This window comes from Magnolia sinica, chromosome 19 (genome assembly GCF_029962835.1).
Source record: "Magnolia sinica isolate HGM2019 chromosome 19, MsV1, whole genome shotgun sequence".
Classification (NCBI taxonomy): domain Eukaryota; kingdom Viridiplantae; phylum Streptophyta; class Magnoliopsida; order Magnoliales; family Magnoliaceae; genus Magnolia; species Magnolia sinica.
In genome coordinates this window covers 57,265,653-57,292,547 of record NC_080591.1, presented here as the reverse complement: position 1 = coordinate 57,292,547, position 26,895 = coordinate 57,265,653, and the positions used below count along the sequence as shown (strand labels likewise).

The following is a 26,895-nucleotide window of genomic DNA, read 5'->3' as shown; positions in this document are numbered from 1 at the left end:
CTCGAAATTCGCAACACGTGGTGTTTTTCTCGAAATAAACGCGGGCCCACAACTCCTAGCTTGGGTATCACATCGGTGCACGAGATGTGGCGTTGGAACCGCGATGATAGCGTGGTCGCTAGGGTACAAGTCTTAAGTGGAGTCGACTCAGATATACGGGATGTGACTTAAGGTTGCGCGCAAACACTGGCTACAAGTCGCAGGTTAGCGAAATTCGACCGAGAGGACCGCGAGATCATAAGGAACGGTACGGAGTATGTTACGAGCCTTAATAAACACCTAGGCTTACACAAGATTTGAATGTAAAGAAACAAGACTATAAAGATAGTGTATGTGATAGTGTGAGGGATGTGATTCTTATTAATACTTATGCATTTACTAAATCATGCATCATAATAATCATTTGATAGACATAAGTATAATTAGATCAATAAACAAAAAAGCAATCCCAAACACAAACATATATAGTCGTTTGACTGCTTGCCTACTCCAATCCCGATGGACACATTCTCTTCTACAGTGTACCAGATTTCACTATCCAATGGTTTTAAATCAGGTTAACCATGAACCTTCACAACCTATGTTTAAACCCTAAGTATAGGGTCGTGATGTAGTAATAATCTCAGTAAGAACGAGGTCGAATCCACAGGGATTGAAACTTGTACGTTTCTGAAATTAACTAGAAGAAGATGTGAAACTAATTCTGAAGTATTTGAGAAAGTAATTGTGAATAGAGTAATTAAAACTAAGAATTTAAAGGTGGGAACTAGCGTGCCAAGGATTCACTTACAGTGATCAGGGAGCCCTCTTGCTTGATTCAAGTAACACAATTAGAATTGGAGTCCTATCATATCCAATTAGAAAATATATGTCACACCCCGAACTCGGAAACCGGGCTCACAAAATTTTCAATCGCTGAATCCGGCGTCAACAGCCTCCGTAGAACCCCATTCTCGGCTCCCGGCACCCATTTACCAGGTTCCGATCCTGGGATCCTATAAGGAGGATTTCTAATATCAATTTAATTCATAATGAGCATAACCAAAAGCATAACCCACAAACAATAACCACAAGAACACCATCACAAAATCCACTATGATCAAAAACTTTTGGATGCAATGCGTATGAGAGGGAAATATAATATGACGAAAGCAACAAAACTCTAGAAGCTCGTCTGCACGCTCCTACTGCTACTATGCTACGGTTGCATCCTGGCGTCACCTGCATGCATCAATCGTGCATAAGCTTATAGAAAGCTTAGAGGGTGGTGTAAGTGTGTGCGCAATATAAGCGAGCTCAGAATGCAAGGTCAGAGTAATGCGGAATCATGGTGATGAGTCATGAATGCAATCAGCCGTACCATGGCTATGCGGTACAAGATATGAATGCTATCGGCCATAACATGGCCATGCAATGCAAGATGCAACTCAAGCATGCCAATCCTCATCATATATCAGTACAGTTCTCATTCTGGATAATCACCGGGGTTTAGTACACTCCAAGTGGCACTGCTGCTCTCCTAGCCGCATAGTCCAAGCGAGTGTAAGAAACCTCACTATCCACCTGGCCAATAGTCTGCCATTACCTATCCGGCATGTCGATAGCGGACCCATTCACGAGCTAGTCAAACTCAGCCTAGTATTGCCCTCTACCCTTGGGCGAGTAAGGCCACACCCCTTTCCAACAGACCACGACATAGTGGGAGACACGGCATCCTAGTATTCGGCCCTCATGCACTCATATATCCACTCGATCTCGACAGTGGAGTCATCCTCTAGTACCATCGAATTTAAGAATTTTCACCTAGGGACATCTATGGCGCCCGTATGTTAGAACCAAATATTTTTTGTATCCAATCCAGCCACCCATGATGTGTCTGTGGAGGCTATGGCACTGATGTCACTAGGACATACAATGAGCACAATCACACGAATGCAAGTGCATGAATCTTACCATCAGACATGCAACAATCCTGCACGTACCGCGCACTCATGTAGGGCAACTCCGCTTATCAGGGAGTCCATAGACCATCTACCCGAAGGCATGTGCAATGATCAGTCAATCCTCACATCAGGCATACATATGATGCGTATGATCATGAATCATGAATCTATACTAAGCATGTTATGTGGTGATGGTTCTGATCAAAACGAAGATGGGCCTAGACGACCTACACATTACAGGTATGGGCCTATAAATGGGCCCGAGGGAGAGAGAGATAATGCGGACATTTAACCAACATTTTCCTTACAATGTGGACATCAAACCATCATTGCTCCCAAGGTGTAGCCCGCTATAAAATCAATGCATATACCATGGTGGAATCATACTACAATGGGCCTTATGTACGTCCTATAGGGCCTTGACCCATGGGCCTCTAGTACATCAAATGGGCCTTATACATGGGTCTTGTATATACATGTCAAGGTGGGCCTCAATGACGGGCCACAAATGCATCAACACGGGCCTAGTCACATGGGCCTTGCATACATCATAATGGGCCTCATAATATGGGCCTTATACAATTCAAGGTGGGCCTTGTATGTATTAAGGTGGGCCTCAACGGACGGCCCACAAAAACACCAAGATGGGCCTTATCACGTGGCCTTAAAATATTTTCCAAAATGATTGGACGATGTGGATGAAACACATGCATCATGGTGGGGCCCACACTAATGGAAGGTGTGGATTACAATACATACTTAAGTGGGTCCCAAGTGGGGCCTACAATAATGTTTATTTTTCATCCATCCCATTGACAAGGTCACTCAGACCTGGGGCCCACAGTAATGTTTATTTTCCACCCAACCTGGGCCCATTGTAATGTTTATTTTCCATACAACATGTTGATAGGGTCGCGTGGACCAGGGGGCCCACCATGCTATTTATTTTCCATCCAACCTGTTGATAGGGCCATGTGGACCAGGGGGCCCACTGTAATATTTATTTGCATCCAACCTGTTGACAGGGACACGTGGACCAGGGGTGGGACCGGGGCCCACCGTAATGTTTATTTGCCATGGGGCCCACGGTCAGGGAGGGGGCCCACCGTAATATTAATTTACCATTCAACCTATTTATAAGGTCACGTGGACCTGGGGCCCACTGTATTGTGGCTCACAAATCCAGTCCACCCATTATGTGTGTCCCACTTGGCTGAGGGTTCAGACCAAGTTCCAGCCGCCTCAAATTTTCAGGTAGGCCCCACCAAGTGTTTTTTATATGTTTAGGCATGTCTTCACATGATTTTAAATGACGTGGCCCACCTGAGTTCTGTACACAGATGATTTTTGGGGCAACCTCCTGGTTCGAGGGGACCCATCAAATGCATGGTGTTGATGGTTGAAACGCAACATGGTGGGGCCCACAGCTGGGGCCGTGAGGCCTAGCCCGATCGTCCTTCCGCCAGCCGCAGGCAGCACCTGTTGCATCCTGATAGCAGCAGCGTTGCTGCTGCTTGTTGCCTCCCTTTTTTTGAAAATGGTAATTCAGTGGTTTTTGGTAGGTGGGGCCCGCCTCGGACGAATCCAACCCAGCCATTGGTCCATGTGGCTCGAAACAATGGCATACCCAAACATTCGGCAGTATTTCAATGGTAGAAACACAACTATGGTCCGCCCGATGATCAGATTGGCCTCAAATTTTGGCTCAACACTTAAAATGATTTGAGGAAAAGGATGAACGGCTTGGATTTTATACATACCTCCAGGTGGGGCCTACATGAGTGCCCAAAAAAATATATATATTATTTTTTTATTTTTTTTTAAAGTTGGCTTGTGCACCAGTGTCAGTTCACACTTCTCTATTTACCACTCCACGTCCAGCGTCCAGGGACGCTGGACGGTCCACATATAGCACAAGCATTGTGGTGGGTCCCACTTGGACATGGCCCACCTATATGTATACATATATATATACATATAATATATATCTTATATTATATATATATAATACATATTATATTATATATTATATATATTATATAAAATATAATATATAGAAAAGAGGATGTATTGGGTCCATCCAAACAGTGGATGGTGTGGATCATCACCTACAATAGGATGGGCCACACCGTCTGATGTAGATGGACGGGTAGATATAACACATATTGGTGGGATTCACACCATCACAAAGAAAGAGAGAGAGAGAGAGAGAGAGAGAGAGAGAGAGAGAAAATATATATATATATATATATACATGGTGAGATAAAGGGACTCCGCCACTATGGGCCCCTCTTGATTAAATCACATACATCAAAATGGGTCCCACCAACAAGTGGGCCCTAAAATCAAAAATAACGGTAAATCACCCACCTTACTAGCCTCTTTCTTAGTCACTTAGCCTCCTTAGCTCCAATGCTCAACGTTTAATGGTGGATGATGGAACTTTGATGGTGGGAATGAGAGATGAGAGGGTGGGCCACACTTGGCTTTTGGAAGAGTTGGAGAGGCTTGGACATTTTGGGGTTCTTAGTTGCTTGGAGAAATTTTTGAGAAATGAGGGAGAGAGATAAGTGATGGGATGATAAGGATGGGTGATGTAAGGAAGGGTATGGGTTAGGTTGAAAATTTTGTAAAAGATGTATGGTTGTGGTTGAAATTTGGAAAAAGAGGAATGGTGAGGTAGAGAGAGAGTGGACTTTTGAAAAAAGTAGGGATGGGTTGCTTGTACCTAGGGCATGGTGTGTACTTGACATTGATTGATTGATTGATTGATGGGACATATCGTAGAGATTCTCTCGATATTCGCAACGTTCGGCATTTCTTTGAAACAAACGTTGGTCTACATCTCCTAGCCTGGGTATCAGTTCGGTGCGCGAGTCGCGGCGTTGGAACCGCGGCGATGTCGCGGTCGCTAAGATACATGTTTCGGTTCGAACCGACTTCGGTATGCGAGACCTAGTTTAGGATCACGTGCAAACGTCAAATATGGTGCGAAGGTTGCCGGCATTCGATTGGGAGGACCGCGAAAGCCAACAGAACGGTACGGACTAGGATACAGATCTTACAATATATCAATAAAACCAAATCTGAACTTCCATTAACCTAATTCTCAATGAAAGAGAACTATGATAATTGACAGAGATTCCATCACCAAACCATGCTTAGGAGACAATGGCAAATAATATGATTTACCAATCCCATAATCTCAAAGTAGGAGAATTGTAAAAATTAGGAAGGATTCCATCACCTTACCCAAGGGACAATAGTGAACAACAGGACTTACTAATTTCACAATCTCAAATCAAGAAAAGAAGATACTCAAAGCTATTACAGATCTACTGTAATTTGAGTCACAATAAATCATTAAAAACTAAAAGTATTCCTTAAATATCAAATTAAAATCCATGGAGTTCAACATATATATGAATCAAAGCAATAGAAACATCCCATCATGCTATAAGCTTCACCTCTTAGCCCTATCTAAGAGGTTTAGCCAACTATAGACATGATTAGATCTAAAACCCTAGAAGAAAGCATAAAAACAACTAAGGAAGAATAAGAAAAACTCTTGGCGACGGCTTCTCCACCCTTTTACTCCACTCCTTAAACCTTAGAAGATACTTAGGAACATCCTAGGGAGTCCTATTTATAATTGTGGAACTCCAATTTTCGCACCTAATTAGAAAACTCTAGAAACCACCTCAAATTTAAGCAGTTTGCTAAAATAGACTTTACTTTGAGCAGTTTCCCAAAATAGACTTCAGTCTTCGCAATTTCACAAAATAACCCAGATTTTTAGAATATGCTTTTTCAGGACAATTTCAGGATTCTTTTTGTTTAATTCAAATATTTGATTCTCTTCATTCCTCACTTGGTTTTCTTAGATCTTTAGCATATGAATTCTTCAATCTTGGTCTCCTAAGATCCATCCCTTGCCTTGGTGATTCTTGAGTATCAAATCCATGCTTTTATCACCATTTTCAATCCAAGCTCTTAAATTCACCTTGCAACACAAAGATGAGTAAAATAGAACATTAAGCATTATCATGTTCATAAAACCAAGATATAAATGGCGAATAATATGTAATATTTGACCCTCAACAAAATCCCCAACTAGCATTTTCCTAGTCCCAAGCAAAATATGCGAAAAAAATTTCTAGAACCACACGATAATTTCTATAAGCTCAAGTGGTTTTTTTTTAAAAAAAAAACAATCTAGATAATAGAATTCTAAAATACATCAATGTTGTGCATTACCTTCTCCTAAACTCTAGCAGTCAGTAAGTTTCATAATTAAGTTCAAAGCATTAATCCTCTAATTAGAACAATTCCAAACATTGACTTTCATGGGTGTATAATGAAGTCTAGACTTATCATAATTAAAGGTTCAATTCTTCACTTTCATGATAACATTGATAATTAAAAAAGCATTCAAGACAACCAAAACCCAAACCGAAACTTGCCTTACAGTTCATTTTTTAATTCCCTCTTTTATTCCTCCAGCTTTTGATTTTTCCATCGATGGCTTTCATGTTATGTCACCCTTTTTAAAGATCTTTCATAGGTAGCCCTTTTCGACAACAATTATTTTTTTAGCTGGGTATTTTCTTTTTCTTTCTTTTCAGTTCTTCTTATTGAATATGATGGACAAATTCTCCAGGTTAGTTCCTTCCATGCGTAATAATTATCAAGTTAACAATTCAATATCAAACTGACACTTTATTGTGTAAGCTAGATGTGACATGTGAGATCATGACTCAATTAATGTTTAAAACTTCTGATCGAGCATTAATGACTTAACTTAATTTTGAGATCTCCCAAGTGACTAAACTCCAAGAGATATAAGGCATCAACATTAAACATCTTGTAATTCTAATTTTTCAAAAAAATTTTAATTTTTCACAATTTTTGCTCAAAGACTAAGAAAACACTGATTAGCTTGTCTAATCCACACCTCCTAATCTAAAATCTACATTGTACTTAATGTAAAAGAAATAAGCATGTAATGCAAATGAGGCAATGAAAAGAAAAGGGAAGTGGTAGAAAGGTAGTACCTGAAGAAGGAATTTTGAGGTTTTTTTTCTTTTTTTCAAAATATCTTAATGTAAAGATGGGTTAGCATAAGAATTAAACCATTAGAAAGCAAACTTTCCTAAACAGCAAAAAGTAAACTATTCTAAACAGCGAAAAGTAAACTATCTTAAATGGCGAATAGCAAACTATCCTAATCTTAAATTCTTTGAAAGCAATAAGCCTAACTAGGAAAACAGGGTAAAGCTACTTACTCATTCCACAAGGTTCCTCCTCTGGCTAGTATCTTGATAAATTTCTCAGTAGGTTTTGTAACAAGATCATCAAAAAGTCTTTTTTGCAATAGGCTTGGATGCCCTAGAGCCTTTTCCAGAGAAATTTGTGGACCTCAACATAAAGTTTCCTTTTAATCTCCTGAGGTGTCCAAAATATATATGATTCACCTGAGACAGAAAGTTTCAAAGTTAGCACAACATGGTGAATCAGAGACTACAAGTAAATAAAGTTCAGAGAAATTCTCAGCAGGTAATGTAGTCTCAACATATTCTGAAGTTTCAAACTTCGGTTCAACTTTCAGCTCCTCCTCCCTTAATGGTAAACATTCAAGATCAGTGGAAAGAGGGGCTTCAGAATAAGGGTTCTCTCGATCAATAACAACCACCCAGGTATTGTTTTGCAAGGCATCCATTATTTCTTTTATCATGGGATCATTTGAATCTATAAAATATGTCAAGCGATCTTTCAAAGAGTTGAGATAGTCAGTTGAGAGAGTCTCATTTTCCATATTGAGGTTTGTAATGATATGCCTAACAATTCCTTCGTCTTCTCTTAGAATAGAGGGAAACATGATCTCTTGTTCTTCACCTTGGTGAGAATCAATTGTCACTGGATACATCTCGCCCTACCCTGCATAGACAGATTGGACTCTGTTCATTGTTACTACTCAGTAGAGGCATTATATCGTCAAGTGTTGATGTCTCAGAAGGTGGCCTTAAATAAGTTGTTTTAAATTCCAAAGTCATCTCGGGCAACTTGTCCATCTCCCTAATCATATTATAATCTAAGTCAGGGGAGTGGTCTACACACTCCTCAAAAGAGTCATGCGGTTCACTTTGAAGGGACTCTTCCTCCACATGTAAATCAAACGTGTCAGATGGGTGGAGTAGATCATTATGGTCAACAATGTCCTGTATCTCGTCAACACTTTCCTGAACCATAATTGAATCGATTCCAGTGAATCTTAGGCTGTAAACTCATGATTCTCATCCCAATACTTATTATCCTCCAATTCAATACAGTTCACAAGTGAGATGAGATCACTTTCCTTACACTGCTTTCCTAGGTTGAGTTGAGGCTCGAATAAACTAGCCTCTTCCTCCTCATTTAAGTCAAGTGGGTCATATGACTGGAGTGTGTCAATATCATTATATTTGAAAGACACCCATGTCTCTTGATCATTCCTTTGGATAGTCATCGAGATCGACTCTTTGAAAAATTGAGTTGTATGCTTGTTAACACAATCCAACTCTTCATTCTCAATTTCTACTCTCCACAAGCGAGTTAGGATCACTTTCCTCGCATTATATTTCTAAATTGGGTTGAGATTGTGATAACCTAGCCTCTTTAACCTTATCGAGGCACAATTCAATTACTTCCAATGATTTCATCATGCCTGCAACAAGTTGGTTGAACTGTTCTTGATAGTCCATGAAATTCAAATGTGAATCCTCTTGGATCATTTCTAGTTGGATTTCAAAGGTAAGAGATTTAAGAGAATAGTCACTATAATCAATTGTCGGTTCATCTCTCCGATGTTGATCTTTCCACTGATCATAGTCGTATGGGTCATAAGTGGAAGAGTCTGATAGTTGTTGGTACATATTATCACCGATAATATAATCTCTTATTATTTTCTTCTTGTCTGATGGGTGATAATAGTTCTCACTCCCACAATTATGATAACCTTAACAATCATATACTGTTTTCTTAATCTGTGGGGTGTAATTATTCTCCTACCTATGATCGTGTAAGGACTTCTTAACCGATAGAGCACTGTATTCTGGATGGTTCTCGATGATGGTTTTAGAAAAATTTTAAGACATAGGTTGTTTCCTGACATAATCATCTGACAGCTCTTAACAATTTCTCGCATTCTCTAAAATTATCTAAGCATATTGACATTCTCACTCTTGCATATACATGGTGAAACTCTAATCCTAAACCTAATCCTAAAATAGAATAAAAGAAAAAACCTACAGTAATATGGAAAGTAAGTAGAGGAGAAGTTAGAAGGAATTTACCGGTTTGGAGAGTTCTATGTTAGGCTCCTACAAAACAAAAAAACAATGTTAGTTTCTAAAAATAAATCAGAAAAAATCCTAACCTAAAAACAAAACAAAAAGTTAGTCTTAAAAAAAATAGTTTCTAAACAAAAAAAAATAATAATTAGTTTCTAAAAATAAATTAGAAAATGTTCTAAATCTAGAAATAGAAAGAAAAATTAGTTTCTAAAAACAAATTAGGAAAGTTTCTAAATCTGGAAATAGAAAGAAAAGTTAGTTTCTAAAAACAAATTAGGAAAGTTTCTAAATCTGGAAATAGAAAGAAAAGTTAGTTTCTAAAAACAAATTAGGAAAGTTTTTAAATCTGAAAATAGAAAGAAAAGTTAATTTCTAAAAACAAATTAGGAAAGTTTCTAAATTTATAAATAGACAGAAAAGTTAGTTTCTAAAAACAAATTAGGAAAGTTTTTAAATCTGGAAATAGAAAGAAAAGTTAGTTTTTAAAAACAAATTAGAAAGAACCCTAATCTAAAAATGGAAAGTAAATAAATACTAATCTTAACCTAATTCCAAAACTAATCAAATCCAGAAAACGCAACAATCAATCCCCGGCAACGGCGCCAAAAACTTGTTCACAACCCCAAGTGTAAGGTCGCAATGTAGTAATAATCTTGGTAAGACCAAGGTCGAATCCATAAGAACTGAAACTTGTACATTTCTGAAATTAACTAAAAGAAGTTGTGAAACTAATTCTGAAGTACTTAAGAAAGTAATTATGAATAGAGTAATTAAAACTAAGAATTTAAAGGTGAGAACTAGAGTGCCAAGGATCCACTTGTAGTGATCAGGGACCCCTCTTGCTTGATTCAAGTAACACAATTAGAATTAGAGTCCTATTCTATATAATTGGAAAATATATCAATAAAACCAAATCTGAACTTCCACTGACCTAATTCTCAATAAAGGAGAACTATGATAATTGGCAAGGATTCCATCACTAAACCATGCCCAAGAGACAATGGCAAACAACGGGATTTACCAATCTCATAATCTCAAAGCAGGAGAATTGTGAAGATTAGAAAGGATTCCATCACCCTACCATGCCCTAGGGACGATGGTGAACGACAGGACTTACTAATTTCACAATCTCAAATCATGAAAAGAAAATACTTAAAGTTATTGCAGATCTAATGTAATTTGAGTCATAATAAACCATTAAAACTGAAAGTATTCCTTAAATATCAAATTAGAATCCATGGAGTTCAACATAAACATGAATCAAAGCAATAGAAATATCTCATCATGCTATAAGCTTCACCTCTTAGCCCTAAATAAGAGGTGAAGCTAACCATAGACATGATTAGATCTAAAACCCTAAAAGAAAGCATGAAAACAACTAAGAAAAAAGAAGAAAAACTCTTGGCGACTACTTCTCCACCCTTTTACTCCACTCCTTAAACCTTAAAAGATACCTAGGAACATCCTAGGGAGTCCTATTTATAGTTGTGGAACTCCAACTTTCACACCTAGCTGGAAAACTCTAGAAATCGCCTTAAATTTACATAGTTTGCTAAAATAGACTTCAATCTGTGTAGTTTCTCAAAATAAACTTCACTTTGCGAATTTCACAAAATAACCTAGAGTTTTAGAATATGTTTTTTCAGGACGATTTCAAGATTCCTTTTCTTCACTTTAAATCTTTGATTCTCTTCATTCCTCACTTAGTTTTCTTGGATCTTTGGCATGTAAATTCTTCAATATTGATATCTTAAGATCCATCCATTACCTTAGTGATTCTTGAGCTTCAAATCCATGCTTTTAGCACCCTTTCAATCCAAGCTCTTAAATTCACCTTGCAACACAAACATGAGTAAAATAGAACATTAAGCATTATCATGTTCATAAAACCAAAATATAAATAGGGGATAATATGCAATATTTGACCCTCAACAACCTACATAAGGTTAACTAAGTGACCTACACAAGGTTGCCTTAGGTGCCTACACAAGGCGATGAGTCCTACATAAGGACACAACTAGGAGCCTACACAAGGCAACCTATGCCTACATAAGGTAATGCCTACACAAAGCAACACGTCCTTCACAAGAACAACACATCCTACACAAGAACAATGTATTCTCCCGTCGGAGGCCTACGAAGTGGTCTTAGCAAGTTTATCACTCAAACTCTGAATCTCAATCCTACACAAGGAAAGGGTTTCAGACTCAATGGACTCCTTATACTTACAAATAAGAGAGGGAGCCCCCTTCTCACACAATTTGAAGGTCTTCAATGCTGATGAAGAATCTTCAGCTCCCTTGAACCGCAACTACTTCTGATGCTTTGATTAATGCTCCAAGGTTGTGAGGTTTAGGGTTTTGTTGTTATTCTCTATTTAGATGATGTGATTTAAACACATAGAGAAGATTTCCATGAGCTATGCATTCAAGAGTTCCAACACAATGATTTGCCTATGATGAGTGCTTTTGAAAACTCATGAATGCTAGAGTTCATAATTCGATCCAAACAATAAACATGTGAGTAAATACTTATGTCAATGATTGAATGATAAACTCTAATGGAAAAGAGGGAATGAGGAAAAAAGGTATTAACTCTTGAAGTAATTCTCTCAAACTCTCTTAAATTTTAGCTCATTTTACAAGAAGCAAGTCATGTGTATTTATAAAGTTGAAATCCCAACGGTTAAAAAATGAAGAGAAATCTATCATTGTCGATGTCATCGAAGGGTATTCGATGTCATCGAAATTTGAATTTCGATGTCATCGAACCATCTTCGATTGCATCAACTTCCTACACAAGATATTCAGTTGGGTGTAGGACAGATTCTGTCTGATCCCATTGAGTATCCTTCGATTTCATCAATGTGCACTTCAATGCCATCGAGATTCCTTTTTGAAAAATGCACAAAGATTCCTGGATAGTTTTGTCCTTTGATCGACGCCATCGATTAGACCTTCAATCCATCGAGATTTGAATTTTGATGTCATTGAAAGGTCTTCGATGTGCTCGAAGAAAAATAAATTTTTCTTGAAAACTTGCTGGACAAATTGGAATTAGTTTTGATGCAATCGAGCAGTCTTTGATGTCATCGATAACTTACTCTCGAAGCCATCGAATAAGGTTCGATTACATCAAGGAGACTTAGCGTATTTTTGCATTTTGGAAGAAGTAGGCCCAAGGTTGATGCAATCGGAATGCATTCAATGTCATCGAAACATAAGTTTTGATGTCATCAAATAATATTCGTTACAATTGACAATTCCCAGCATTTTTCCATTTTATTGTTGGACAATATAGACATGTATTCGATGCAATCGAATGATGTTCGATGGAATCGAAGATGTCCTCGATTGCAGCTCGATGCAATCAACAGGGCATATGATTTTCCTGTTTGTTTCATTCTTCCTTCAATACTCAAAGTGCAAAACAACTCAAACTTATTAAAAAAAAATTGAAGTAGTTTTTAAGGTTAAGTTAGGTTCTTATGGGGGCATATACCTGTCAGGGTTTGTTTTGGGTTAATGAGGCTTAATTTACCCATTAAGAACAATCATATGCCTTCATCTTTGATGAGTCTTGGGCTTGATGTTTTTAACTTAGGCCTCACTTAATTGACAGACTCAACACTCATGTATATTGACAAACAAGGGCACTTTCATGACATACTTCCATGTCGACCACATCATAATGTACTTGATCCTTATAATTTTTACCAATTGAAAATGAAACAGTGCATTGTTTCGTTACCTTGGTCTCATTTACCTTCTTTATCCAACCAATTAAGGATGATGAAGGATGTTTTGTCGTAGGTAGCCTCAATTTGTCCACCATCACCTTTGAGACGATATTCTCACTACCGCCATTGTCTATGATTTCATCACAAACATTGCAGTTGACAGTACACCGTATATAGAATATATTGTGTCCTTATAAGTGCACCTCCTTCCTTGGAGTGTACAATAATTGCCTCACGACTAAGGATTTGCCATGATCCTTGGCCAACCATTCTTCGTCACCAGTTCCTTCCTCAACAACTTGTTCATCTTCATCAAATTTAGGGCCTTCTTCCACTGCATCACCTTTGGTGCCGCTTTGTTAATGGCCAAGTGGGCTGCGAAGTGTTGAGGTTAGGTGGTTGATAAGTAGCCCGGTTGACCACAATGGTAACAATTGTTTAGCCTTCACCTACTGTTGTGGGTGCCACATGTTGATGCATAGATGGATCGCTCCCTATGTCACGGTTTGTGGTTATAGGAGGTTTAGGGCATCCTCCTAATGGTTCCTTTCCTCTGGCCAGCATGGAATCTTATGTATAACCCATCATGAGGGGCCGAGTCGAAGGATAAGGATGAGTAAGGATTATTGTAAGTTGTGTTTCTGCCCTACCTACCAATTGAACCGCTTCATCCACGATCCCGACCGGGTGCATCTGAACTCAATCTTGAATTGTTGATCGTAAACCGCCAATGAACCATGCTACCTTTTGTGATTCAATCTCCGACGAGTCATTCTCGCATTGCCAACCACCGGAATTCTTGTTGTAATCTATGTCGGTTTAATTCTCCTATTGACAATTTTAGTATTGCTGGAATAATACATGCTCATAATCACTAGGGATGAATTATGATTGAAGAAGACGTCTCATCCATAGCCATGATTGGATGAGTGCCTTATTCTGTTTGGCACGTGAGAGTTGTAATTGCTCCTACCATGCAAAAGCACTAGATTTAAATTTAAATGCTACTAATTTCACTTTTTTAATGCTGCTACATCCATGTAATCAAAATATCTATCTACTAACCAATCAAGGAAATCTTTTATACACAATAAGCCATTAAAACTGAGAAGTTTGGCCTTACCTCGACAGTCTCTTTCAACACAATCTAATTTATCATCTCCATGGACCGATCGTTGGGCAGTGTGCCATCAAGGTCCTCATCGCTAGAGCTCTACTCATCCGAGGTAGCCTTTCAATTCACCTCCGTAGTGTTCTACCACCTCCGACCGAGGACGTGCCAATTCAAATGACCCATAAAATTTTCAATTTAAACACTAGTCTAATACTCAGTCCTACCAACTAGGAAGGGGCATTTACCTCTCAAATCGCTTCTCTTGAAGAGATAATAGTCAGATTGCAGGATGTTCAACTGAGTATTTAAAACATTCAAGAATATTTGAGAGTTCACGTAAAGTTGGTACATGCTCAGGTTGAGCAATTCTGTGTTCAAATTGAGACTGTAAACAAATGGATTGCTGGCTAGAATGAGGCCATGCACCGATTAATGGCCATCATCACCTAAAGAGCATGTAAGAACCCATCCATTCCGTACCTTTTCTATGCCTATATGCACGATGATTGACGCCCTTGGCGAGACTTGGACTAGCCGTGCATAATGCACACTCGACTGACCGGAACCTTGAGACCCTGAGACCCATGTCATATCAACCGCCTCGTCGCCGCGGTCGTGGAGGTACCACCCACGTGTCTATGCAACGTTCCGTTGGTGAGATACGCTGCGAAGAGTCATTGTGTATCATGTGTGCATGACATTGTGCATTCCATTTCACACATGTGCAACACATGCTTTCCACACATGCACCATACCACACATGGGTGAGAGAATCTCTACCCATGTGTGTGATTACATCACTACCCCTTACCACCCCTTTCCCATGTGACATAAAGTCAACACTCACCTTGCCTCTTCCCATACCCCACCATACCTATGGAATCTACAACCATGCCTCATTATCTTTCCTAAGTGTGGATTACCTCCTCTAATCATGGATTAGCCCTTAATGTTAGCCTAACCTCAACCATGGTCATTTTTCTACCCTTAACCCAGCCATAGCCCCATCCCTTGGTTAATTCTCTATAAAAATCCAACTCTTAGTCATTTTTTTCATCCATTGCAACACTAAGAGAGAGAGAGAGGGTGGAGTGATCTTGGTGGGCCATCAACCCCATCCCTTTCATCCATCAACTTCATCCATCCATCTAATCCATCAAGGTGAGTACACTCCCTCACATTTCTCTTCTCTTGTTTCCTTGATTTCTTTCCCATGTAGTGTAGGTGTAAGGACCCACAAAAGAATGGACCCCCAAGTGAAGATGATGAGCCATCCAATGGTGTAGTCTGGTGGAAAACATAAATGTCAACTTAATCTATCATGGTGTGGGGCCCACTGTTGGCCTCACCATGATATATGTTGGTCAGCCATCCAATCTGTTTCATAATGTCACAAAGACCTGGATGGGAGATCACACGGATGTCAGCTTGATTAGAATGTGGTGGGCTCCACCATGGGCCCATTGTAATGTTTGTATGATATCCAAACCGTCCATGGTTGGGATGCCACTAGGTGCAAACCCCTACCCACCACACAATGGGAAATAGGGTAATGGCACCCATCGTTGGATGTGCATGTGCCCACCGTAATTCTTATTTGTCATCTAACCTATCGCAAAAATAAAAAATAATAAAAACAAAAAACAAAGAGGCAGGAACGGTAGCACGTGCACAAGGGAGGAGGTACATCAGCAGCTGCTGGGGCCCACCGTGATGTACCTATATGCCACATCATCCAAACCATCCAGCGGTGGGACCCACTATGATGTTAACGTTATATCCACTGTTCATCTATTTGCTAGCTCTTAATGCATGGGCCAAAAAATGAGGGAGATTCAATGCTCATGTGGACCCGACCATGATCTGTGTTCTGTCTCGAAATCATCCATTTGTTTTGCCAGTTCCTCTCAGGGCCCGGGTACAGCTAGTAAAGCTAGATATAAATCTCAGGTGGGTTATGCCACATGAGAACAGTAGGGATTAAACACCCACCGTAGAACTTTCCATAGGGAACCACCCGATCTGGGGGTCACGTCCTGTTTAGCAGTGCTGTCCTGTCACTACAAGAAAACTGGTCTTTACTAGCGGTCAAATCTGCCGGTAAAGGCTCAAAAAACCGCCGGTAAACCCTCTATCCGCGGTTAGCTAACAGCCGGTAAAGCCTCAGTCGGTAAAGGCTTTACCATCGATCAGGACCTTTATTGACAATTGTGCTGGACGCCGCTAAATCACCAGTTTTTTGCTAGACTACCAGAAAATTGGTCAAAAGCTACAGGTAAAATCCGTAGCTAAAGATGAGTGACCATAGTGCGACCGTAGCCATTGGTACCATATCTCTTTAAAATTCTACTACGAATTAGCTCCGTAGCTATAAGGATCATATACACCGACAATCCATAGCAAAATAGAAAGTCTTTCTTATCAAAAAAGTTTTTTTTTTTTTTTAAAGAATAATGAAAGATGTCAGATATGCATGCTCATGGTGCACCAAAAAAAAAAAAAAAACTACACAACCTCGGCTGCTAAATTTTCTACCCAGGTGCCACTGTCACTTTGAATTGTGTTTTTGATTTGTGCTCCTGATGCCTCCTAGCTGTTCATACTTGCTAACATTTTGAAGAAATAATGTGGGTGGCAGTACAAAACCAAAACAAAATTCATGCAACTATTGATAAAACAATTCACCTTGTGTGATTGGATGATCCCATATATGCTATTAGGTTCATTGATTTGTGTGACCACTGCAACTAGTAATTCAATATGGGGTGGCAACTGGAAAAATTGAATGAAAGTTGGTGATTCAGATCATGAACTTGAAAAAATCGATCAATACAATTTAACATTGTTAGTCATGAAAAATTTCCCCCGTACTTCAATCAGTCAAAAATTTGATCCCTATAATTTCCCTCACACATAAAGCATATAAAAGGTCAAGACCCGAAGTAATGTGGAAAAGGGGAAAAGCATAGTAGTTATTTCAATACTAACAGTTTCAATAGCAGTGAAAGGGATATGTTGGATTGCTTCCAAAAGCTAAAGCAGAACCAAACAGACCTGAATTACTCTATTCAAGATAAATTTCGATATTGGAAATGGAAGAATCTCTATTGCAGTCCAATGCAATTGTGACAGATGTTCCTCTTGTGATCTTTTGCAACCCACCAACTTCTTTGATCTCATTGTATAGACCAGGTGCCATAACCAGGTGCAATAGCAAATAAATCGTCATAATCATCATCATTACAATGAAAATTTTCCATATTTTGCAGCATTTTTCATACAGGAGCTAGTCAGTACTAGGGCATCACATTTCTGGACACAAAGCCCTTCAAAAAGGTTTATACACAAACATTATCCAAAAGCAAAGAGTTAGAACATGGTAAGCTATGCTCATTCAACATAACATGGTAAGCTGTCAATACATGATACTTAAGTGGAACCCACAACTGAAAAGCATTTCAAGCAACCAGTAAGAATCTATATTTTGTAAAGAGATGATAGTTAAAAGAAGAACAAAATTCAGTCACCAACATCTGCTACAAAGAAATCTGCCATGTAGAATGCCTTCACTCCTAAAAAACCCATGAAATGCAAATGTAATCAAGACCCACCTCTCATTTTCTGCAGGTAAGAGATTCAAATGAAGAAAGACTGAATTGGAATGCTTTTGATGTTGAAATCTGCAGTGATAAACTGACAATTACGAGGATGCAAGTTTAGTAGTTCATCAAACTACCCAAAGTTATAGTCTCCCACTGTACATTGAGTACATGTTCATCCAGTGGGCTCATGTACTGCAGATGATCACAGATAATTCATTTGCTAAAGATTATTAGACAATGGGCCACACAAATGATAGACATTAATTCGTTTATGATTCAAAAGATAATAATTAAAGCCAGCCAACAAAAGTCAATTTCTTGTAGTGATGTGTATAACCCAATAGATGATAGATTGCAAAGGATTCATTCTTCTCTGATCAATGCTATCCAAATGAGATGTGACAGTTTCCTATAAGTGAAAAAGAAATTTATCAACTCAAAAAATAAAACAAACACACTCCACCTTGGAAAAGACAACCACCTGAAAAGGAAAGGTAACATGCACATGCCTCTCAAGGAAAAATAAAAAATAAAATAAAATAAAATAAAATGAAAAAATAAAAAATAAAAACAAGAATAAATACATCAAGGGGCCAAAATCATCGTTATCTTGATAGAAGAAACAAATACTAGGGACAACTAGTGATTGCTTAACCCAAGCATAGCTATGCCAGATGGTGCATCAAAGCCAATAAAATTATAAATACTGCTTACTGACAACTAGTGATTGCCACCAACTTTTCCAGAACATAAAAGGAGCCACTTTTTGTAGTTAATGAGAGTCTCACCATGGCCCTATTCCAAGAATTATCTGCACTGAACTGAGCAAGGACAATATCCCCCTTCTTAGGATTAAAAGCGCCAATGACAGGAGGATCTTGGAGGGTCAATGAAGCTAGTTGCTGCTGAATAATAGCCACTTTCTGATCTCCAACTGTTTGGACATAAAACTTGCCACTGCCTAGTACCTCAGTAACCACCACCTGAAAGTAAAGATCAGGAAGGAAAGTCAATTATCCACCTAGAGAAATAAAACAAGGCATCACTCAAGTGAAAATCACACAGCACCTTAAGCACTTCCTTCTGTTTGGTCTCAGCCACTGATGACCCATTAGTAGCTTCCTGTCCTTCAACATGATTTTCCCAAATCTGCAATAAATATGTGTCAGCACACACAAAGTGAGCAAGCTCGGCATCGACTTTCGAAATCACGAAGCAACTTAAACACTAACCTTCAATCTCTGGTTTTTTGCAGACTGCTCAGCCTTTGCAAGTAGGTGAGAATCAGGAATCCTGTCAACACCAAAAGCAGTTTGAAGCCTTGCCAACCCAGACTCTAGAAGAACCACAGCCATGTTGGTCTTTGATTCCCATAAAGAACCCAAGAAGGTTCCAGTTCTATCAACTGTTTCGACTTCAATCTGCACAAAATTACAGAAATTTAACAGCACTGAACATGAAGTAAAATGGAATAAACCGAGGCAGAACACGGTACCTCTACATCCCTCTGCAAGATCTTTCTTCTCATGAAGGCAATTGCTTCATCTGAGAAAGGCTCATCGCGGCCGGGGCATCTAACACCAGAGAAGGAGAATGGAATGCTGCAAGTTTCCTCGGGGATCAGCAATTTAAACCGATGACCACTAAGGACGTAATCCACAACAGCAGGTAGCCTTTTACTCTGTTGCAAGAAGGGCAAGAAATCTTTAGCTTTTTTTGCAGATGCCTGAAAATATATTTTTTTAGCAAGTTCTGAAGGAACAATTTAATTCCAGAAGAGATCATTTTATAGAACCAAACATGATAGAAAGTACAAGGAAACAAGAAGGTTCAGCTTTCTGACTGTCAGCAGGTCCGTTACATGCATGACTGGGGGATCCTTCGCAGAATGGATCCCTTTCTTTCCATTGATTGCACGAGATTCAGCTACAAGCAACGTGTCATAATAATTTGACCTTTCCTCAAAATCTTTTGTAAGAGTATCTCCAATTACAGCTACAAGAACATTTGTGTCTCGTTCCCATAAAGTGAGAACATCTTCTGCAGCACATGTCAGTGAACATTGTTATGAAGGAGAGATTGATGCATAGATATGCCAAATTATATAATGTATATATGGAAATGCTTGTGATGGCCATATTTTGGTACCAATACAGGCTGTGTCAGCTTGTATATATGGGCCATTTTCTCCCCTGTGACCAGTTTATCCATGTATCATGTGTTGGGACAAACGATACGAACACGATGCATCCATATTGTAACCATTTTTAATAAGCTTGATCATGGGTTAAAAGCATTTCTCGGTCAATGGCATATCATACCATTCTTTAGATAACCAAATAGGAGTAATTTTTTGTTTATGATACATCTAACCAGATTTGGACAGTTTAGTATGAATCACTTGTATGTCATGCATGCAATTTCTCAGTAATTTCTTAACTGCCTGCATATCATCCATCACTCTATGAGATAGTATCAAAGTATTTCTCAAAGCTATAATGATATATTGAGCGGACATCGAATTCATAACATGCAATCATAAGAATTAAAAATTCGAATAGATTGAGATACATTGTACTTCAATCCACATAAAACGCTGAGAAATTATAATTAAAAAGTACCTCAGGGTGTGCATTGCAGAAATCCAAGAGGCGGGCACGGATCATCTTCCTCAAAAAAGCGTACCCACTTCCTGATTTACGGTTACCGCCATTTTCGAATGCATCCAATTGTAGGTTGATTTGAAGCTCGGGCTTCATACAAAGTGTCCTCTCATCATGCACAAGGATCTTTTTTATACTAATCGCCTTAGGTAAGATGTACTTCAATTGTGCTAAATGACGATGTGAAAAGCTCCTAAACAACATTTAAAAAAAAAAAAAAAAACCTCCTAAACAACATTTTAAAAAATTAAATAAATGAAATAAGGGAAGGTGATTTATACACAATGCTTGGCCAATCAACTGGCCAGATGGAGACCACCTTTGGGCAATGCAGACCATTTATCTGGTGATCCCAAATAACAGAACAGCAATGCCGAAAAACTTCCTCCATTGAACAATCATAACTGTGCAATTGGTAGCCTGCAGGATGATGATTTTGACAGCATACTGCATTTAAGAGGAAAGAAAGACGCTTGAGACATGAACTTTCTGACAAAGATTGCTTATTTATCAAAGAAAAAAGATAGTATCATCAGCGAAATAGACTGTAACATGTCCAACTCCCCTAGTACAAATTAGCATGAATTTTACCAAAGACTTTTTTTCTAATGCCCCTACTCAGAACCTCTTCAGCTATGATGGAGAACAATGGGTATGATGCATCCGCTTGACAAATACCTGCAGTAAATTTGAAATATTCACATAGCTCACCATTCACCACCACTGAAAAGAAGCAGTTGACAACCACTTTATAGATTAGGCCAGCCAACTTGACAGAACCAAACTCCCTCATGATCGTAAAGTGCATCCAAACAGTCACAAGGTTTTGCCATATCATGTTTAATAATGACATTTCCAATGCTAGAACACTTATTCCAGACTTTAAAAACTAATAATAATAAATGTTTGTCCTATACTAGTTTGGAATAATTGCACCCAACATGTTCGTCAACAAAATTACAAAGACTAATAGTGTGAAATTTCATAAAATCTGGCGAGCAATTATATTTTGGAATAAGAGCAACAAGAGGAGGTAAACACGAACCTCCATGGAAAATTTCCCAAACCATATTGAAACCATCCATTTTAATGATATTCCCACAACTCAGAAAAAAATCCGCCAGAATGATGGCCATCTGGACCCAGAGCACTATTCCTATCCAAACTGAAAACAGCTTCATGAACTCATTCTCACACTAGGACATTCATAGATGCCAAATGCCAACAGTCAATAATTCTAGTTCATTTGCTAAATCTCATCTAGAGATTTCAAACAGATCTTTCCCATTAGCAACCAAATTATTGCATCACAAATACGCAACTCCACACAAGTAGTTTAGCCTCTAAATATCAAATCCCTGAAAGTCAAATAACATTGGAAACAGAAAGTGGCAAAAGTCCAAATTCAACCACAAAAGGGCCACATGCCCACCGAACAAATGGTTAGGACGGTACATACTTGGATCATGGTATGTCCATGGAGACCACCGGATCAATGGTCCAGGCCATTTAGCCGTGAAACAATATGTACAATGGTGAAGGACAACAAACTTATCTCATCCTGGCTCACGTGAGACCCAAAACAAGCTCATGTTTTAAGTGTCACACACTAGCCTTCCCTTTCGATTTACACATATGCATTCCTTACGCTTACAGAATTCTTTTTTTTTCCAAGACAGTTGCATGGAACTCTGAAAACAGAAAATGCAAGGACACTGACACAGGTTTTGATCTGAAAAGTGCTGTTCGACTTCTCTTTCAGTTGACACAATCATACAACCCTAATATTGTGACATTTTTTAAAGATAAACCAAAAATCATTAAGAAAAACCAGGACAAAAAGAAAAGAAAAGAAAGAATGCTGCAGGGCAATTCTCAAGAAAAAGGAAAAACACTACAATGCGGGAAGACGAGATCAAAAAGATTGCATTTGCTCTTACCTTAAATCGATAAAACGGGAAGCGAGAAAGTAAAAGAAAACCTAGATCCGATGCGAACGCGATAACCAAACGGGTCCGCCTTTGAAAACGTGAGCTCGTTGAGATCTGCGAATCCAAAGGAGAGCTCTCTCCTCCAGCATTTAAAGTGAGAGAGAGAGATAGAGATGGAAAATCGGTAGTAGGGTTTTCTGAGAGAATCGAGGGAGCGGGTCGGAGAAAAATTCCAGAGCTTTTACCCTATTGCTGCTGCCGGGTGTTGCAAGAAGGAAAAAAGGAAAGAAGATAAATACGAGGGGGAGGCAGAGAGAGGCAGAGAGAGGGAGATACTACGGATAGGCCTTTTTGTTTTTATTTTTTAAAGAAACGGACCTTTTGCCCGTAGCCGTTAAAACGGGCTACGGGCAAAGGGTAAGCCCATCAGTCGGCTCAGACCTAATTTGTTGTAGTGTGTGGAGTTGTGTTTTATATCCACACCGTCCATCCTGTTTGCCAGCACATTTCTTTGCACGGCCCATCACAGGAGGCAGACCCAAGGCTTGGATGGGCCACACACCACAGCTGCAGTGGGATTATAGGTCTGCTATTGAAAATTCCAATGGGCCTATTATATTGTTTAACTTGACATCTAGCCTGTTAATAAGGACGTGCAGACCTGGATGATGAAAAAAAAAAGTATAAGCAGAAGCTTGTTTTGATACCCATGTAGGGCCCACCGGACCATGGGGCACACTGTGATGTATAGGCTACATCCAAACCATCTGTCTATTTTAGCAGCATAAGAAACGGTGTTGTTGTAATGTCCACCATTAAAACCTCCTGAAATTTCACCATAATGTGTGTGTTAGATCCACGCCATCTATCAGCTTTTGCAGACCTTATAAGTGTGGCCCTATCATATCAGTGGGACCCACCCACTTGGACAAACCCAAAATGCCCATAGTTGAAACCTTGAAGGGTCCACTATGACATTTAGGAGAGATCCAACCAATCCATTTGTGTTGCACAAATATTGACCCTCCACCATTGTCAAACTTCTTAGGGTCACTTTAATATTTATTTGTCACCCAAAACTGAGTGGGTCCACCAGCATGTGGGACCCACTATAAAGTTTATTTTCCATCCAAGTTTGTTGGGGGCTATTGTGTGCCCCACTGTTATGTTTATATGCCATCCAAACCATAAAAAAGTCATCCCTATTAGATAAACTGAAAACATGAAGATATCGCTTGAGTTGAAATTCCCTGCAGGCCCGCTTAAACCAATGAACTAGTGATTTTGTGCGGCCTACTTACCTATGCGACCTTGTGATCTTGTATGGCCCACTTGCCTGTACAAAAATGGTAATTTTTGGCTATCTTATGTTTGTAAGATGTGTGAAGGACCACTTAATCCAGTGTGAGGGTGCGAGTGTTTGGCCGTTAATCATGTGGGCATGTTGGGTCCTTACTCTTGCTCCGGTGGTAGACTCTCGAGAGTATCAACACCTGGTCAATGGTTCGAATAACCATAGGTGGTGAAATTCCACTACAGCATGCGAGTGTGGGAGTGTGTAAAAAATAATTGTGGGCATGTGACGTATGTATAGCCCACCTAATCACATGCAATGGTGGATATGATACTTTCTATAATGCTAAATTCATTTACTTAATCATGTTGATATTAACCATACTCATGCACCATGGAACGATGATACGTGCTAGTGTACCTTAATACAATTGTTCATGTGTAAGATGTCCCTTACAATTTAGTCATATGACCATGGATTGTTATAGCTGATGGTAGCACATGATGATCATATGTGATTTTTCTGGCCTAAGGGTTAAGCGGACCCTAAACTCATTGCATTACATGCATACTACTTGCCCCTTGAACATATGCCTTAGCATAATTGCTTGAATTCATACATAATCATGACATGAAATGTGAAAATACTAGGGGATAATGTGCCCCTTAGGTCGAAAGCCCCTAAAACCCGATGCTAACTAAGTATGCCTCACCGTCAGGCCAGGTGGATACATGGGTCATGGATTTGACTCCCACTGACGAGCTCAGGTTGATATGAGGTGGGTACAACTTGCTTAAGGGCTGAGGTGCAAATAAAGACCGGTCTGACCCGCCGTCGAGGAGAAGCGCAAATGAGGTCCGCTACTGGCATGTCGGGTGGAAGTCCACCACAAAGTGGGTATGCGAGGTTGATTACTGATACCTTGTGGGCATGGGTGTCGACCATGGTGTTTCCCAAGATATACAGTTACCATGATATGTCATGACAACATGATGAAGATGATGTGATTACGGATACGTTTAATACGGTTATGGTTGTGGCATCGGAGAAAATGTGACTTGGTGATGCTGGTAGCATTGAATCGGAGTATTACTATGATGCATATGCATTGGCATTGGCATCATACCTTATATACTATATGTCTTTCATCATACATGATTTCTTCGTGGCATATTTATCTTGCTTGCATGTAGGACACACTGTATACACGTGTACTCACTCGGCTTTAAAAGCTCAAGATTTCCTTTATAATTTATTTATTTTTAGAATAATACCAAAAGCAATAGCAGATGATGCCTATCTCGTTATTTTTGGACACCATGCTTCTGATTCATTTTGATGGATATGTACCATTGTGAAACAATTATATTGTAAATATATGTTATAGTGGAAGCTGGTTATTTTGCTGGTGTTTGAAATGCCAATCTTCATGCTATATATATATATATATATATATATATATATCTCATAAATTTTATAACCGGGCGCCAAGCTCGGAACTTGGTGTGTGGACGCCAGATGTCGGACTCAGAATTCAACGCATCATGATCTAGGCCCGACCATTATAGATCGGTCGTGTGGGAGGCCGGGTTTGGGGAGTGACATTCCTCAAATCCATGAGGAAAGAAAATAAAAAATAATTTCTAATAATTTAAAATAAATTGATTGATGATAGCAAAAAATAATTTACAATCCTTTAAATAGTGATATCAAACCTAAGAAGAAGTTTCATAATCAAACTCCAACTCAAACTCCCTAAAAAACATGACTTACTATAAATAGTAAACTTACTATTTTATAAACAGTCATGATTTCTACTAGACTTCATGGTTTTCAACCAAAAATAGTAAGTATCCAATTTAGCCTAACCATTTTATTCTCCAAGTTTTTCTAAGCCCTTTTAATGTTGGGCACGACTCCTAAAGCTCAAAGGACCAAGAGTTATGATCAAACTTAAACTTAATATAATAGTAAAAACGAAATTAAAAAGGACTTTCGACCGTCAACCTGATGGAATCTCGTAAATTCAGCATGGTCAACCTAACGTAACAGGGTTGGTTACTAAAGTAGCTTATCCTATCCCAAAATCATATATGGTACATTGAAAAACTCATTCTGGTTTGCGAGATATGAATATTTTACTTTCCATCAATTGTTATCCATGTGTGTGATGAAGCCTGTGTACTCGATTAGTTGCTAGAGTAGGTCAAATTTGTTGATTTAATGCTTTTAGTTCCTATTACGCACCTGTGTATGCATTTAGTTTGCTCTACCCCTCATGAATTGCTGCCTCAATTATAATACAGCTTGCATGTTCAATTAAATGCCTAATGAAGTAGAATTTCTTGATTCACTGTTTATATTCCCCCTTGCAATCGTGGTAGTTAATTTATTAGCATTATTGACTGACCGAGACTATTCGGGTAGTCGGGTTAGCCAGAAAACCGCAGATCCACAAGGGCGGCCCTGATTAGGTCGGTTGTGTTAGACTAGTTTGATTGACCAAGGCCGAACACGTATAACTGATAGTAGTCAAACTATACAGGATGCTTGCACCCAATGCCGGTTACACCGAGGTTCGCTCGAATCAACCGAATTACCTAATAGCTAACCAACCATGTGTGTTCACCATGTATGATCACACCTACCTGAATCTGGAGCACCTCGTACCTTTAAGAGGTCTATTAACAACCATTAGTCATACGGTCCCTGAGTCTTTGGAGTTGGGCATAGTGGTATGGGACAATGTGTCCGTGTTGTCAGCCTACGTTAGGGTGACGAGTCTCCCCATAGTGACCAATCAGCAATCAATGAGGCTATGAGCCTAGTACATCAAACTGTAATGATGCCGCAACTGATCCACAATTGCGTTTCGATGACGACGCTTACATCATTTGTGGGAGCCCTTCACCCATCAATGGGCGGCCTAACCCTGTGCGTTTGGGCTGTGTCATTTGGGTCTTTAGTGATCGATCAGCCAGTGTTAACCTCATATTAATTGGTGAGTTGTCGTCTAGGTGGTAAACCCTAAAATGAATCAAAGATCGTAGGCACAGAGCTGCTACGATTACCCTGTGCCTAGGAATTTGGATAAGGTCATTGATTAAATGGAGGTGTTTGAGCTTCCCCAATTTTGCTTGATGAACAAACTTAATTAATTTACTTGGCTAACATGAACATTCATCGCATCGCATTAGTCTAGGTTGTGGCAACTTAGGCATTGTGGTCACATGTTGAGGGAGTATTGGCATTTGTAAATGTGGTGTTAGAGTCGTTTG

At 39.1% G+C, this 26,895-nt stretch overlaps 2 protein-coding genes across 2 annotated transcripts in view; both read right to left on the bottom strand.

The window, feature by feature from the left end:
• LOC131234628 (ABC transporter A family member 2-like) overlaps positions 1-17,307 on the bottom strand; it is a 96,154-nt gene extending 78,847 nt beyond the window's left edge. Inside the window, exons 1-2 of the mRNA XM_058231556.1 lie at positions 17,182-17,307; positions 14,373-14,424 (exon numbers count right to left, since the gene is read on the bottom strand). Coding sequence (XP_058087539.1) covers positions 14,373-14,424; positions 17,182-17,307 — 178 coding nt within the window. The remainder of the gene's footprint in view (positions 1-14,372; positions 14,425-17,181) is intronic.
• A 1,117-nt stretch (positions 17,308-18,424) lies between these two features.
• LOC131234627 (ribonuclease TUDOR 1-like) lies at positions 18,425-21,185 on the bottom strand. Its single transcript, XM_058231555.1, has 9 exons — positions 20,984-21,185; positions 20,674-20,839; positions 20,351-20,585; positions 20,103-20,172; positions 19,573-19,769; positions 19,225-19,455; positions 18,962-19,150; positions 18,798-18,878; positions 18,425-18,712 (listed from the first exon to the last, which is right to left on the bottom strand). Exons 1-9 carry the CDS (start codon positions 21,183-21,185, stop codon positions 18,440-18,442), a joined length of 1,644 nt encoding a protein of 547 aa, XP_058087538.1. The 3' UTR covers positions 18,425-18,439.
• Positions 21,186-26,895: the final 5,710 nt, after the last annotated feature.